The sequence below is a fragment of the Pleurodeles waltl genome, chromosome 6 (assembly GCF_031143425.1).
Source record: "Pleurodeles waltl isolate 20211129_DDA chromosome 6, aPleWal1.hap1.20221129, whole genome shotgun sequence".
Taxonomy (NCBI): Eukaryota; Metazoa; Chordata; class Amphibia; order Caudata; family Salamandridae; genus Pleurodeles; species Pleurodeles waltl.
The window spans coordinates 164851617-164866898 of record NC_090445.1 but is presented as its reverse complement, the minus strand read 5'-3'; the positions used below and the strand labels follow the sequence as shown (position 1 = coordinate 164866898).

At 45.6% G+C, this 15282-nt stretch overlaps 1 protein-coding gene across 1 annotated transcript in view; it reads right to left on the bottom strand.

Moving 5' to 3' along the window:
- Nucleotides 1-1105: 1105 nt before the first annotated feature.
- The window catches only part of CNTNAP1 (contactin associated protein 1), a 234832-nt gene continuing 220655 nt past the window's right edge, over nt 1106-15282 (bottom strand). Inside the window, exons 23-24 of the mRNA XM_069242019.1 lie at nt 6476-6520; nt 1106-5109 (exon numbers count right to left, since the gene is read on the bottom strand). Of these exons, the coding sequence (XP_069098120.1) occupies nt 4919-5109; nt 6476-6520 (236 nt within the window). The 3' untranslated portion in view covers nt 1106-4918. The remainder of the gene's footprint in view (nt 5110-6475; nt 6521-15282) is intronic.

Here is a 15282-nt window from a genome sequence, read left to right as displayed (position 1 = left end):
TGCTAAATCTATAAACATACAATAAAAGCAAGCTTTTATGATATATTCTTGATAAGGCTGGAACCCTCACCTCCCAGTAAGTGTGTCCATAAAGTCAAAGAAAGCTTCATATCATGTTTCTAACCTGAGCCCCAGGAAAGCCTCTGACAAGGCAGGCCAAGCTCATCCAGTTTGCCCATTTCTCAGCTAATCCTGATACAGACCTATCATGATGTCGAGCTTTGACTATGTTTATTTAATTCTATCACTATCTTTTGTATGATCTTGGTCACATTACAACATCTAGTTATAAGAGTACTCTTCTACTGATGTACATGTGGACTTCAGTCAGCTTATTCTATAGTCAGATGATTTTCAACAAGAACTTTGGTGTACCTGATACATTGCAGCTTGCCTAACTCTCAAACAGTGAGTAATATTTATGGCCAAGTCAAAGAATGCAGCACACATAAAAAGAGGAGGTAACAAGGAGAAATAAAGATATTTCTCCTTGTTATGCCTCCCCTGGGAAGGCAAAGCATTTTGGCGCATCCCCAGGTTTACCAGTTCTAGTAAATCTGGGAATGTGTCAAAATCTATGGGTGTTGCGTGGGCACACCCACGCAATGCCCATGGAATGACTTTGCAGGGCAGAGTAACGCAACGCAGCGATTTCTACTGCGTTGCATTGCTCCAGATTTATAAAGCCACGCAAGGCCACCTTAAAGTGGCTTTCTAAATCTGCCTTAAGAGTTGTGTCGTGCATGCACCACATTGCGTGGTGCAAGTGCGATGGAACTGGGGCCATAAATATGCCCCAGTGTTTTTAAAAGTATGCAATGCCCAGTTGCTCAGAATGCAGTTTTGACAGAGCTAAAGGAAATATGAAGCACCATTTTCATGGGCTACAGACTGGGACAAAGAAAAAAAAATGATAGTTTACCTGTATGGCATGTACAGTATATCAGTTTTGAGCGGTTAATATACTCGCCCAAACTTGGTACTTCATAAACTTAGCCAGGCTACACACAAGACGTGGGAGTGACAGGCCTAAAAGACAAGACCAGTTGAGAGGCCGTCAACTTAATAATATGGAGAACTGTTTTTTTTTTCCTTTTTTGTTTTTATATTAAAAATAATAAAAGTATGGCTGTCCTTTCATGGAACTATCTACATCTTGCAATGAGTGGAAAAGCAGAGTTTCTTCACATGTAGGCTAGTCGGAAGCGTTACAATTTGAGGGCTCTGAGGGTGCATGGGTGCTTGACCGATGTGGCGGCGTACGCAAACGTGCTTGTTGTTTTTGTTGGACTTTACTACATACAACAAACGTTTCCATTTACCTATGGAATCAACACAGGGTCACTTGAGTTGGACACATAACTGTATTAAATGTACGCTGCGAAATGTGTTAAAAAGAACTTAAAATCTTAACACTTGTTTCTCTGTTCTTCTGTAGGGTTGGCCCCCTTCAACTTCCTGCCCTTTTCTTTTAGAAAGCTCCACATGAAGCAGTAGCAAATGAAGCTTTTTTTGCCAGTCCACTTCTTGATGTCTCTCTCAGTCGTCTCATACAGTTTAATATTAACTTATTTTTGGTTACTTTATCATTACTTATCACAAATTCCTCACAATGGAAGGACATTAGAACGCTGAGATGGCTGATTGCTTGCTTAGTAGCTTTTCATTGCAGTTTTGCCTTCGATACCTGCTTTTATGTCCTTGCCTAGCCTGTTCTAACTTCTAAGGCAGTAGTTGGGTTAACAACTAGATGTTATTGCCTGGACTAGTGAGCAATACATTCTGTTATATATCCGCTTCCACAGTTTTGGGGTACAGTGGGTAATTAACAGCTGCTTTTGCTTCACAGTGAAGGCCAATAAGATTACTAGCGCCTTTACTTTGCATGCCAACTTCATTACAAAATAAATATTAGCTTTGGTAAAGCTAATAGGTCTAGCATTGGCCGCCAGTCTTTTAGCTTTGCCAAGACTTGTTTTGTCTTGTTAAGGTTTCTGCAAAACTTTATTTTGGAGAAGCTACTGGAGCCTCAATTAGCTAAAAAAAGATCAAAGGTTAAAAGCAAATGTATATTTTTGTCTCAAAAAGCACACATTGCCAAAGTAGTTCCTTGCATCGAAGGGAAATATTTTGTGTGGATGTGCTTTTCTTGGTAGGGCAGAATGCTCACTCATGGCAAAAATAGCTGGTTGCTGAAGTAGGCTGACTCAGTGGCTCATGATATATGCTGTACTGGGTGGAAGCTAAATGTGAATGACACACTAAAAGGCCAATAGATCAAGGAACAGGACTTGCTGAACTCCTTCAAAAATAAGTATATTATACATATAACTTTATTAAATTGAAAATGTCTTGCCTGACAACAGACCTAATGAACACGCTGAAGCAATGCCCTCTGTGACATCAGAAACACCAATTGCAAACCAGTTCCGTGACTCCTTCAAATCGGCTGCGTCTGACGAAGAATTTGGCATCAGCCTAAATTCCCATTGAGGAGATCCAGTATGCTCAAATTGAGATTTTGATGGGGACTTTTAAAGGAGATATTTCAGCAGCCATTGTTTAGTTTGGGTGTCGAAGAATTTAGCATCTGCCTAGCTTGATATTGGGGTCTGATGCAAATGACACAAAGGCATGGCCGCATCAGAGTATGGGGTAGCAGGGAATACTATAGCACCATTTGTGATTCCTGCAAGTGTGTAGTAGCGAGGAACCAAATAGGCAGTTAGGTGGTTCTTGAATTGGCAGTACTTCTATGTGTCAGTGCAATTGAGTTCACACTTTTAATATTGTGACTAAAACCAAACGGAATGCTACTGGAACCAAACATCACAGCAGAAATAAAAACCAAATCTGCTTTTGGTGTAATAAAGGGGTATTCTGCAACGGCGCCCATTTAGTTTGGCAGACTTGTCAAAGCAAGCACTGGAACTACAGTTCAGAAAGACCCAACGTGACACATGTTGCACTAATTTTCTGGGTCAATCTATGGCTTTCTGAAGAAACATTCTAAATCTAGATCCTCTTCAGCAGGCCCGCTTGCTAACTTGCTTGCTTGTTGCTAGCTTCCTCTAGCTCTGCTGCATTATTTTGTTCCACTATACTTACTTCTTTAGCGCGCACTTGCGTCATTTTTTGACGCAAAAGCGGCGCAAACTTACAAAATACAATTGTATTTTGTAAGTTGGCACCGCTTTGCGTCAAAAAGTGGCGCAAATGCGGCACTAAAAAAAGTATAAATATGGGCCTTAGTGTCTCCACACAGAATGCAGGACTTCTCTGCATAGCAGTCTGCCAGCGCAATAGACTATATATTACTTTTAAGACCGCTCTATGCTGTATTACATCAATAAAATCCACCCTTCTTTTGTTTAATGCATACTGAAATTAGTTGGTAGGGGTTTGCTTGCACTTATATGGGATGCAGTCATTTGTGCGTTTTATAGATCATTTTAGCTAATAATCCCCAGCTTTCTGCTTATTATAATGATCCAACAGCACGTACCTGGTGCACCAGACAGACCCACATTTCCTGTCTACCTGGCAAGATCACTTCCTGTTTTGCCTAGCACGTTTTTCAGCCTGCGAGTGCAGTGCACCAGTACAGGGTCCAGCTCTTTAAGAAGCATTGCCCTTGCTGCTTTGGACGGGTCTGAAATGAGAAATAAATGCCATTTCGGCCCTTTAAATTGAACGTAACACATACGTCTGCCAAATAAAGGCATATTCACTACATTAGTGTTCAGCTTTTCTTGCCAGCAGATTGCATTTCGATGGCTGCCTGAGCACTTTAACGAAAACGAATGCTTTGAGTTTAATATCAGATTTCAAGAAAGACATTTTGATGAGTAAAGCCAAATGCATCCCAGCTAAAGACTGTTTTTCCTAATTTTTCATCATAATTACCTAAGAAATAATTCTATAACAAAACAGCAGGGTCCCTTAGCACCCAGAATCCGTAGATTGAGCCAACCAGTTAACTTCTCGCTTTCCTCTCTTTCAGAGGCTCAGTCCCTCGTTTATATTGTTAGTCTCTGCATTGTACTTCGGAAAAACAGACTTTATGCAATATGCTTGAGTCAGGATTTAAAAAATGATGTCCTTTCAGGACCCAAAGTCCCTCTTACTAATGTAGGGAGGTGTGTGAATTAATCAGAGATGCTTTAATGCATGGGCAAAGTGGGCAATTGCCAAGGGCTCCTTTCAAGAGACCACTGGGAAAGCGATCGTTCTCTCTTTATCTCCCCTCTGTTACATTGTCTCGAACACTTTCCTTTTCCTGCCTACCTTTACCTCGCCCCCTTCCTCTCTCTATGTATTGTCATTCAAAGGATTTTTATAACTCTGGGCAAGAGGTATTTCAGACGGTTTTGATTACCCCTTTTCTGAAGGGATAATTCAGTGGTGTTTGGCATCATGTGGGCTTGAATGACCAGATAATGTGTAGTAAAATTCAAAGTTGTTCCGAACAAGGGGGGCCCAAAATATATCTTGCCAATGGCCCCAAAAATCCTTAAGATAGCACTGGAATTAATAGCGAGTACAATTGCTTGGTCTTGGCAAGCAGCAAAGTCATACCATTATTAGCCCCATGGGAAATAGGCATAAAATTGGATTAAAGGAGGAATCAAGTGATAAAATGATAATGGGCCAACAAACCAAATGCCTCATTTTGTAGGGGGTTCTTATTTGGCAGCTTCTGTTACTGTTTGAGCCAGTCTTTTGCTCCCTCCAGAAAAACTGGAGGACATGTGTATTTGCTTTTGATCCGCTGGTCTGCACCCAGGACTGTGAGGATCCTACTGAGCCCCCGCACAGAAAGCAATTTGAGTCACAGCGCCCTCTCCTGAAAAGAAATCTTCCTGCAACTTTGCCAAGGTGTCGGTGCAGGGTGCTGAGCAGCCTTTGTATTTCGTGTTTATTCTGGTTTGGCCTCCTCCTCAATTTGAGGTAGATCAGGGTCTTTTCTTACAGGAAGGGGCTTGACGGTGCTTGTGTAGTCTATGGCTTTGGGTTCATTTGTGTGGTACGAGCCCTTGTAGCGGTGGAAGTACAGGTAAAGCAGAACAATGAGTGCGATGAGTAGAAGCAGGAGCAATATCACAACAACTGTTGAGAAGGAGAGAGAAAAACATGGTGAGAATACTCCTGCAAGCGCCTTATACGATGTTGCACTTTGCTCTGCACAAAAATATTATCCGGATAACAGCAATCAAACCCTGCCGCTTATTACTTTATACTAGCTGACAGAACAGGAATTGCCTGGATTTCTTCCCATCATTTTTTTAGATTGTCTGCATAATTGAACAAGGTCAAAATCCATATGCAATTTTACCTTGACTCTACCTGGATGCATCAGTCCAGCCTGAATTGATAAGTCACATCCCCTCTGCATGCGAGCACAAGCCAGCAAATGGAATGTGTGCCGTGCAGTTGAATTTCATGTGGTTAAGAGGCATTGTCACAGGTATTCCTATCCATCACAATTTAGTCATTTTAGGGAGCCAGCGGTATGCCCAGATGTGGGTGTCGAGCTCACTGTACCAATGAACTGAAACTGGACCAATGATATTGACTAAGGCTGAAGTACACCTATGATTACTTGTACTCCCACACAGAGGGGATACTGCCTAGCAATTTAAACAAGACGGTTTCTTTTGGGCAGGCCAGGCCTCAGTCTTTAATGGTGCACACAAAGGGGAAAAACACCAGAACGGAATGTTACCCAGTGGAATCCACCATCGTTACAATTGTGTTGGTGCAACCATTTTCATTCCTCATATTTTGTTGTCTTACCCGTAAACAACCATCCTCAACTGACTAAATAGCATCTATCCCAGGGGTCTCCAAACTTTTCTGTAGTAAAAGCTACTTATGTTCAATAAAAACATTGAGAGGTACGGATATTATTAGAATTTTAATACTGACCAAATTAGATAGGTTTGCATTTTTGTTTTGAATATACGTTTTTCAGTTTTTGTAGGCTGGGCCTGCCCTCAGAAGAGCTACTTATGGGCAGCTCGAAAGCTACTTGCAGCTCACGAGCTACTCATTGGAGACACTTGAATTCTATCCAATAGCAAGTTTCCATTTGTATAAACATCACAAACTGAATTTCATGGACCCAGGGACATCAATTAATTCACTAAAAAGGACATTATTGATCATTGCAGGACACCATTAAGGCTCCTAAGGCTGTGCCGAGGGCCATGAGTCATGAATCAAAAATGTAATCTTCAGAATTTTAAATAAGCTTGCCTCTTGACAGATCTTTCTATGTGTCACTGGGACTGAGTAGTAGAGGAGCAGCCTATGAAGCAATCAGGTGATCTTTTTACAGAATTATGTCACTGAAAGTCCAGTAGAGCTGGGGCAGAGTCAGACATATGCCAGAATAGCCCATGATAGGACATTGCTAATGGTTATTGGCCATCTCAACTTTTATATATTATGAATAGTTTTAGAGTTCACGTACCTGCGATAATGATTGTTAGGCTGTCATCGTGAATGTAACGGAAATCTGCAGTATAAAGGGAATGGTATAAGAACGCATCAAATGTGTCATATGTTGCATGTCAGCTATTATAGAAAGCAATATTATGTTGGTTGTTTAGCGTTGTTGATCGTCAACATTGTGGAAGGCAAATGCTGCTAAGGTGCATGCAAACTCAGTAAACATCTCAATCCAATAAAGAAAGTATTTAGAATAAAAAATATATTTTCTTTGAGATGAGATTGCAAATACTCCAAATCAGTGATAATAATTAATTGTTAGCGCATTTTGACTGAGTTTGAGATTCTGCGGTTGCTATTTCATTCTTTCACTTTTGGCTGCCTCCATTTTAGGTTGAGTGTAAGCGTTCGGCGTGCTGTATACTTTTAAGTAGACTTATACTGTGGGTTCAAGCGATTTCATTTGTTGGTTCCAGTGTCCTTTAAAAATCCTTGCTTGCCAGTGGTCAGTTCTGCCTCTTTGTCCTGCCTTTTTCTCTTTGGGAGCAGCACCAAGTACTGTATAATTACGCTATGTCCTGTTTATCTCTTCTGTCGGGGACTTTAAAAAAAAAAACTTTTTGGCTGTTCATCTTACAGAGTGGGTGTGTTCCACAGCAGGCATGCTTCCTCAGGCAAGTCTCTCCTCCCCCAGCTCCCACTGCCAACATAGAAATAACAGCAAAGGGGGTCTTTTCCAGGGCCAGCTCACACTTGTTTATCTTAGCTCCATGGTGGGCTTGTTTCCTATATGGTCAGCCAGTTGATACAGGGAGGCTTGGTTGAGTGCAGTAAAGTAAGCGGCCATCTAGTAATAGTTCACTTTCAATTACATAGGACAGAATGGTGCATTTCATCTTTGACATACTTACAAAATATACAACTAAGTCAAACGATTTTATCAATACATCAACATCTACAAAAACATATAATGAAAAATGTAATAAACTAGAATTGAAGTAAAAGCTCTATATACATTTCGCAATTCTAAGTAATTCACAGGTAATAAAATGGTTGGTAGACAACATTTATACCCATCACCGTACTAGTTTTGATGCAAAAAGTCTATCAGGTTACACCCCTCTGGTAGGCAGGAGCGCGTTGTCCTCTTTTAGTGTCAGCGCTCAGTGATTGACAGACTTTCTTCTGTGCCTATACTACATGTCCTCTATCTGTGTCGCTGCCCCTAGTCCTGGGTGCAGGGCTGCTATCTTTCCTACTTTTTAGTGTCTGGTCTCCAGACGGTAGAGCAGCAGCCACAGGGGGTTGGAGGCAGGCTCCGGGAGAGAGGCAGACACTCCGGCCTGGCTATGACAGCCGAGCTGCAAGCCGAGGACAGCACGCCCGAACCTGGGAATATGGTTGTAGGTGAGCGGGTCAAAGGAGGGCGGCACGGCCAGTAAGGCAACGGGCAGGTGGGGTGGCAAGATTGGGAAAGAGGTCTGGGCTGTAGAGACAGGGTGCAGTAGCAAAGGTTGACCATGGGGACAGAGTATGAAGTGTTTGGAGAAGGCTGGGATAGGGACAGTTACAGGAGAAACCAGTCCTCCAGTCTACAGTTCATTTCACTTGTGCCCCCGTACAAACCTGATTTTCACCCTCTGTTTGTAACACAACCTGTCGGACAATATATGGACCCACAACACACTTTTGGCTCTAGTTTCCTGTGCCCCCGCAGTGTGCTGTACGACAGCTCCTTAAAACATTATAGTTTGCACACTTGCCATTGAATATCGCTGTAGGCACAGCAGTTTCCTGTACTAGCTGCTGTATTAATTTTTTTTTTTTTAATATTTTTATTGATTTTATGTTCCAGTCATGTAATACAAATTGTTCAATTTTCAACCACAGGATAACCCAGTACAATATCTGGTAACTAAACCATTTAACAATCACAAACCCCCCCAATAATCACAAGACGGATCACTTCCAATTTTACAGCATCATTTCTTACTACACCCGCCATGAGTTTACCCTTGCTATTTATCTTATGAAGGTATTCGCCCGTGACCAGTGTGGGCTCTGTTTTGCATGCGTTAGTTCCCTGGCTGATTAACGGGGGCACCATTCAAAATAATAAATGCGGGCAGTTGCCCATGTTTCCTACTCCTCGTGTATCGCTGGTACTAAAGTAACGGGGATTTGACGGTATGTTGCTATGAGAGAGGGGGATAGGGGTGATGCGCATATGCTGTAGAGCCTGGGTGTCCTCTGGGTTTTAATTTTTGTAGTGGGAGATGCAGGGTAATTTGTGTCGTAGTTATTGCAAGTGTGTGTTCCCACATTCAAGGGGGCATCTCATCGTTTATGGCCTCCAATTTTGTTACCAGATCGTCCCAGGTGGTGCACCCTGTGTGTTGTCTCCCCTCGCGTACCATACGTTTTAGTACCTGGTGTTCAGTACAAGCCCAGCGTAGTATTAGAGAGTGCCAGGATTTCAGGTCGGGAGCCTTGGGGGCTTTCCAGTGTATCGGTATTAGTCTTTTATACATTAAAAAGGCTAAGTCTATAAACTTGTGTAGGTATCTTTGTTTTTTTGGTCTCTTTCTCAGACCCAGTAGGCAGGACCTGGGTTCTGCTATCAATGCAAGCCCCGTTAGCTCGGATACCTCCCCTACCACCTCCACCCAGGCCGTTTGTATTTTAGGGCAATCCCATACCATATGGTAGAATGGTGCTGACGGTGTTTTGCATCTTGGGCATACTGGCTCAGAATCGGGAAACATACGCTTTATCCTGGCTGGTGAGAGATATGTTTGATGCATGAAATTGAATTGAGTGTACCTAAATCTGGGATTCCTTGACACACCGCGGGTGTGGGATAAGACTTCTGGCCAATCTGCCTGTGGGATCGGTGTGGGGAGTACTGCGTTCCAACTCCCCCAGGCTTTCCCCGCCTGTGGTTCAGGAGTCTTGTTAAGTGTTTTGTATAAGTTGGATATTATTTTTGTTTGGTCATTATATTGTAAAAGCTGGTGAATTACTGGGGAAATCGCTGGTTCCAAAATTCCTGCCCCCCATATTTTCCTTATTTCGTGGCATACAGCGTGGTATGTCAGGAACTGACCCGGGCTTATCTCCGTGAGGGCCTGGAGAGCCTCAAACGACATTAATTTGCCATCCTCAAAGCAGTCTCCTACTGTCTGTATTCCTGCTTCACTCCACACCCTCGCAGCTTGCATTCCGGCTGCTGTCCCCACCAATAAGTAGTTGAGTGGTATGTGTGGGGAGTACTGAAACTTATCCGCTCCTTTTTGCACATATTTAGCCCAACACACGTGTGCAACTGCAAGCAATGGGTTGACCTGTTCCGTTTTGGGGGGCTTAGATGACAGCCAATTTATGAGAGGGGTCCCGTTCCGCCGAGGCTCTAAGCTCATGGGTTCTGCCTGCTCTGGTCTGTGGATCCAATGTTGGACCCACTGGAGTTGCGCGGCTGCATAGTATCTTTCAAAATTAGGGGTTCCCAGGCCGCCGTTATCTAGCGGGCGCTGTAGCGTGGTTAGTGCCACCCGTGCTCTGCCTCCACCCCAGATGAGCTGCAGTAGAGCTGTGTTTAAATTGCCAAAAAAGCTTTTGGGAATCAGTATCGGCAGGGCCGCAAAATAATATAGCAGTCTAGGTAGGATCAACATGTTGGCAATCGCCACCTTGCCGGGTGGCGAGAGCGGGAGCTTATTCCAGAATTGCAGGGAGCCTTTTATGGAGATTAGCGCCCTCCCCAAATTCCCATCTCTCAAATCTTCTGTGCTATGATATATGTTTATCCCAAGATATTTAAATGTTGTCGGGCACCACTTTAGGTGCCCTAGCCTAGGGGCATCCTGATTGTTGGGAGTCCTCTTCGCCAGGGGAAACACACAGGACTTCTCCCAGTTTACCACAAGGCCTGACAGGCTTCCGAATTCAGCTAATAAGGATATTACAGAGGGAATAACTGCACAGCCATTTCTGATATATATTAAAGCATCATCTGCGTATAATGAGACCGTGTGGTATAACCCGTTTCTAATTATTCCCCATTCGTGTTCCATGAGGCGTATTCTCGCCGCTAATGGCTCCATTGCTATGGCAAACAATAGCGGGGATAGGGGGCAGCCCTGCCGTGTACCCCGGGAAATCGGGAAACTATCAGAAATCACCCCGCCCGTCTTCACCCTCGCACTTGGATTGGAATACAATGTCCGGACCCAACGGATTAAATTAGGGCCTATTCCCATGCGCGCCATCGTTGCCAACAAGAAATCCCACTCCAGAGTATCAAAGGCCTTTTCTATGTCTAGTGAGAGCACCATTTCCTCCTGTACATCACGGGGGGTGTCCCCCATTATACTCAACAGTCTGCGAATATTTAGGAAGGTGTTACGCTTTGGAATGAAGCCATTTTGGTCCGTATGTATCACTGAGTGCATGTGGGGGGCCAATCTATTAGCTAATATTTTGCCTAATATTTTGCAGTCGGTATTTAGAAGCGACAGTGGTCTATAGGATTTGACGTCCGTATGATCTCGGCCCTGTTTAGGGAGTACCACTATCATAGCTTCCCTTTGGGATATAGGTAGGCTTTCTTTAGTCCACGCCTCTGTGAACACTCCTAGCAGATGGGGTTTCAGGCTGGGTAGATAAGCTTTATAATATTCCGAGGGGAGGCCATCTGACCCGGGTGCTTTGTTCCTGGGCAACTGCGCAAGGGCTAGTTCTATTTCTTCTGTTGTTATGGGGGATTCGATTATGTCTCTATCTGTTTGTGATAGTTGGGGCAGGAGGGAGTCCGCAAGAAAAGCCTCAAGTTGTGTAGCTGTGCACGAGGTGCGTTTAGTGTATAAGTTTGAGTAATAATTCCTAAATGTCTCGTTTATTTCTACTTGTGTGGTAGCCATCTCTTGCGCGCCCGCGCGAATGGCACCTATCGGGGCTTGCTGTCTATCTTCGCGGAGTAGCCAAGCTAGCATTCTGCTTGATCTATCTCCTTCCGTATGCAGTCTAGTTAAGTAGTAGTTATAGTCGTGACAGCAAAGTCTGCTGTCTACATCATTATATTTTGAGCACTTTTCTTTGAGGACGGTGTTGGAAATTTCCCCTAGTGCTACCGCTTTTTCCGCTGTTCTTAGCTCCTTCTCTAGTTTGCTAATCTCTGCCTGTAGGGAACGTCTCACTCCCCACGTAGTGGATATGCATACTCCGCGTGTTACTACTTTATGGGCGTCCCACTCTGTCGCCCGAGTTGTTGCAGACATAGCGTTTATTTCCCAGTATTGGCTTATAGACTTCCCCAATATTTCGGTGAATGCTTGGTCTTGTAAGGCCTCCGCCTGAAATCTCCAAGTGGGGACTGCCTGACGTGCCCTACCCCAGTTCAGTATTACTCTCAGAGGCGCATGATCCGAGAGCGTCTTTGCTAAATATTCAGATTCGGTGACCAGTGCCCCTATTTCGCGAGTGCCCCATATTATGTCTATTCTAGTATGGGTGTTGTGTGGTACTGAGTAAAATGAATACTCTTTTTGTTCTGGATGACCTAGTCGCCATATGTCATGGAGTCCCATAACGTTTGCCCATTCTTGCAGGGGACCTGTAGGTTTCCTATTGGTTAGTGAGCTTGAATAGGTACTGGTTCTATCCAATACTGCAGATGGGGTACTATTAAAATCGCCGCCCCAGGTGGTTAAGGCCATGGGGTGGGACAGCAATGTTGGAGTGAGAGTGGAAAGAAAACCCGTGATGCCACTGTTTGGAGCGTATACCCCGACCATCGCCATTTGTCTGCCATCTAGTCTACCTTCCACCACTACGTATCTCCCACCCTGATCTATCTTGTGTGCTGTCAAGAGGAATGGAACTCCTGCCGCCATCCAGATCAACACCCCCCTTGCGAATGCCGAGTATGTTGTGCCTATCAGCTGACCTCCCCATTTCGTGCGCAGGTCGCGTAGGTCCCCCTCTAACATGTGTGTCTCTTGCAAAATAGCTATATTTACTCCTAGTCGTTTGAGTCGTGCATGCACTCTGGCCCGTTTACTCAGCGCCCCAAGACCCCTAATATTCCATGTTACTATGATATACTGGTTTTTAGTGTTATTGCGGGAAGACATCATTTGGGATTCTGAGGGTGCATTGCTGTGTTACGGATCTGGGGTCTAGGATTGGCCCATCTGGTCACTGCCATTCTGTAGCTGGTATTTAAATATAGCGGGCGCAGGTGTTCAACTTGTGCATTAAGTGATTCCGGAGCTTGCGTTTCTACTGGGCTATCAACCCCTACTTCCCTTATTAAACCCCCTACACTACTTTCAACTACTGTGAAACTACTAAACTTAAAAAAACATGAAATAACCCATATCCGGTTGGATTTGCATAGTGGGATTCTCATATCGTTCAGATGTGGCTCTTATAGGGGGCTCACATCTTTCCGCAGACTTAGTCCGCTGATTTCGTCAGGCGCCCCACCTAGGTATGAATTTGTTCCCTCTGGCCCCGCCCGCCAATCATATTCCGCCCCCGTGCGCCCCCTATCCCTTAATCTAGCGTTTATGTCAAAGATACATATTGTTGGAGGCACCTTGTCCCCACACCTCGGCGGTACCACAAAGTCTCTGCAGAGTTACGGGTTTCAAGCATCAACACTGGTGGTCTCACTGGGAGTGTGCGTATAATTTTAAAGTTCGTCAGCAGTTCTGGGGGTGACCTTTGGGCCACCTAGTTCTCCTGTTAACGTGGATGTGGAGCTGGGTGTGTCTGAGTCCGATCCCAGCTCTGGGGGTTTTCTAGCTATTGCACTGTGACTTTGCATGTGTAACGGCGTCTCTTTTAGCACTTTTGCTCTTTCTTCTGCTGCTTGCCAGTCATTGGGCTGGCCCCTGGTGCGTCTTTTGGATCGCTTTCTTGCAGCAAGAGTTTGCCATTTCTCATCCCCTTCCTTGTCTTCCCGGGGGTGTGCTAGGCCCTTGGCGTGGAGCCATGTCCAGGCATCTTCGGGGTTTGTGAATAAATGGGTGCGGTCCTCCATTACTACCCTTAATTTGGCAGGGAAGAGCAGGGCGTATTTTATGTTATGTTCCCGTAGGCGTTGCTTAATTTTGATGAAAGAATTGCGTTGGTTCTGCACCTCTTGTGTAAAGTCTGGGTATGCGTTAATGTTCGAATCTTGATATTTGAATGGTCCTTTACTGCGGAATTGTTGCAATATTGCATCTCGATCTCTGTAGTTCAAGAACCTAGCAATCAATGGCCTGGGGGACTGGCCGGGGGTCTACCCGGAATTCTGTAAGCCCTTTCAACTGAAAAAAACTTAGATGGAGCCCCATTTAACACCTCCTTGATTAGCCACTGCTCTAGGGAAATTTCTGATTCCGGTTGTCGCATGCTTTCTGGGAAACCCAGAAACCTCACGTTATTGCGACGCGCCCTGCTCTCCATTTCCTCTGATCTCCTCCTAAGTACCTTCAGCTCCTCATCCATGCGCTGGATCTGCTTTTGGTTTCCTTGCGCTATTGGAGTTAAGTCGGCTATTTCAGCTTCTGTTGTTTTCACTTTTTCAGCTAGGCTTCGGTGGTCCACTCGCAGAAGGTTCAAGTCCTGCGCAACTGCGTCTATTCTGCTCTCCAGAGATGACTTAGGGGGTGATTCTGAGTCTGGCGGGCGGCGGAGGCCGCCCGCCAGACTTCCCCCACCAAAATACCGCTCCGCGGTCGAAAGACCGCTGAGGGTATTTTGGGATTTGCCCTGGGCTGGCGGGCGACCGCCAAAAGGCCGCCCGCCAGCCCAGGGCAAATCAACCTTCCCACGAGGACGCCAGCTCAGAATTGAGCCGGCGGAGTGGGAAGGTGCGACGGGTGCAGTGGCACCCGTCGCGTATTTCAGTGTCTGCGAAGCAGACACTGAAATACAAAGTGGGGCCCTCTTACGGGGGCCCCGCGGCACCCCCTACCGCCATCCTGTTCCTGGCGGGAGACCCGCCAGGAACAGGATGGCGGTAGGGGGTGTCAGAATCCCCATGGTGGCGGAGCGCGCTCCGCCGCCATGGGGGATTCACAAGGGCAGCGGAAAACCGGCGGGAGACCGCCGGTTTTCCGCATCTGACCGCGGCTGAACCTCCGTGGTCAGAATGCCCTGCGGGGCACCGCCGGCCTGTTGGCGGTGCTCCCGCCGACCCTGGCCCCGGCGGTCTCTGACCGCCGGGGTCAGAATGACCCCCTTAGTGTCCAATATTGCCTGCAGTACTTTCTCAAACTGAGCAGAATGCGCAAGAAGTGTACCCTCCAGTGACTGTAGGGATGGGTTAGATTGTTGGTCGGCCGACGTTAATCCTTGAGTGGTTCGGTCTGAATTCTTAGTTGCTTTGGCTCTGCCGGCCATTTTGGCTGTTTCGAGATCTCCTCTCAATCTACAGTGAGTTTGCGCTTTTAGTCCACTTAGTTCGTTATTTTAAACTCTTACTGAGAGACCTGGGCGTGGTGTACACATTCGTTGTTAAGAGCGTGAGATTGACCAGCAATGCCAAGGGATGTTGTAGCCTTATTCAGGCGTGTTGGTTGCCTGGGGCCTTGTAGCCATAGACAGGCGCTGCAGCCATTGATTAATTTAGTGGTCCGGCGCTGGGTTCTCGTGGGACTGTCTGCAGGACCCACCGGGGCGTGCGGGGAGCGTAGGAGCTGGCGGGGAGCACTCTCTCCCACTTGTATGATGGCTGGGCTTGGTGCCAGAGGTTCCCCCTAATGTAGGGGGAGCGTATTTGAGGGTCGGGGGAGGCGGCACCGCGTGGGAAAGACCGCAACACAGGATAAACGACAG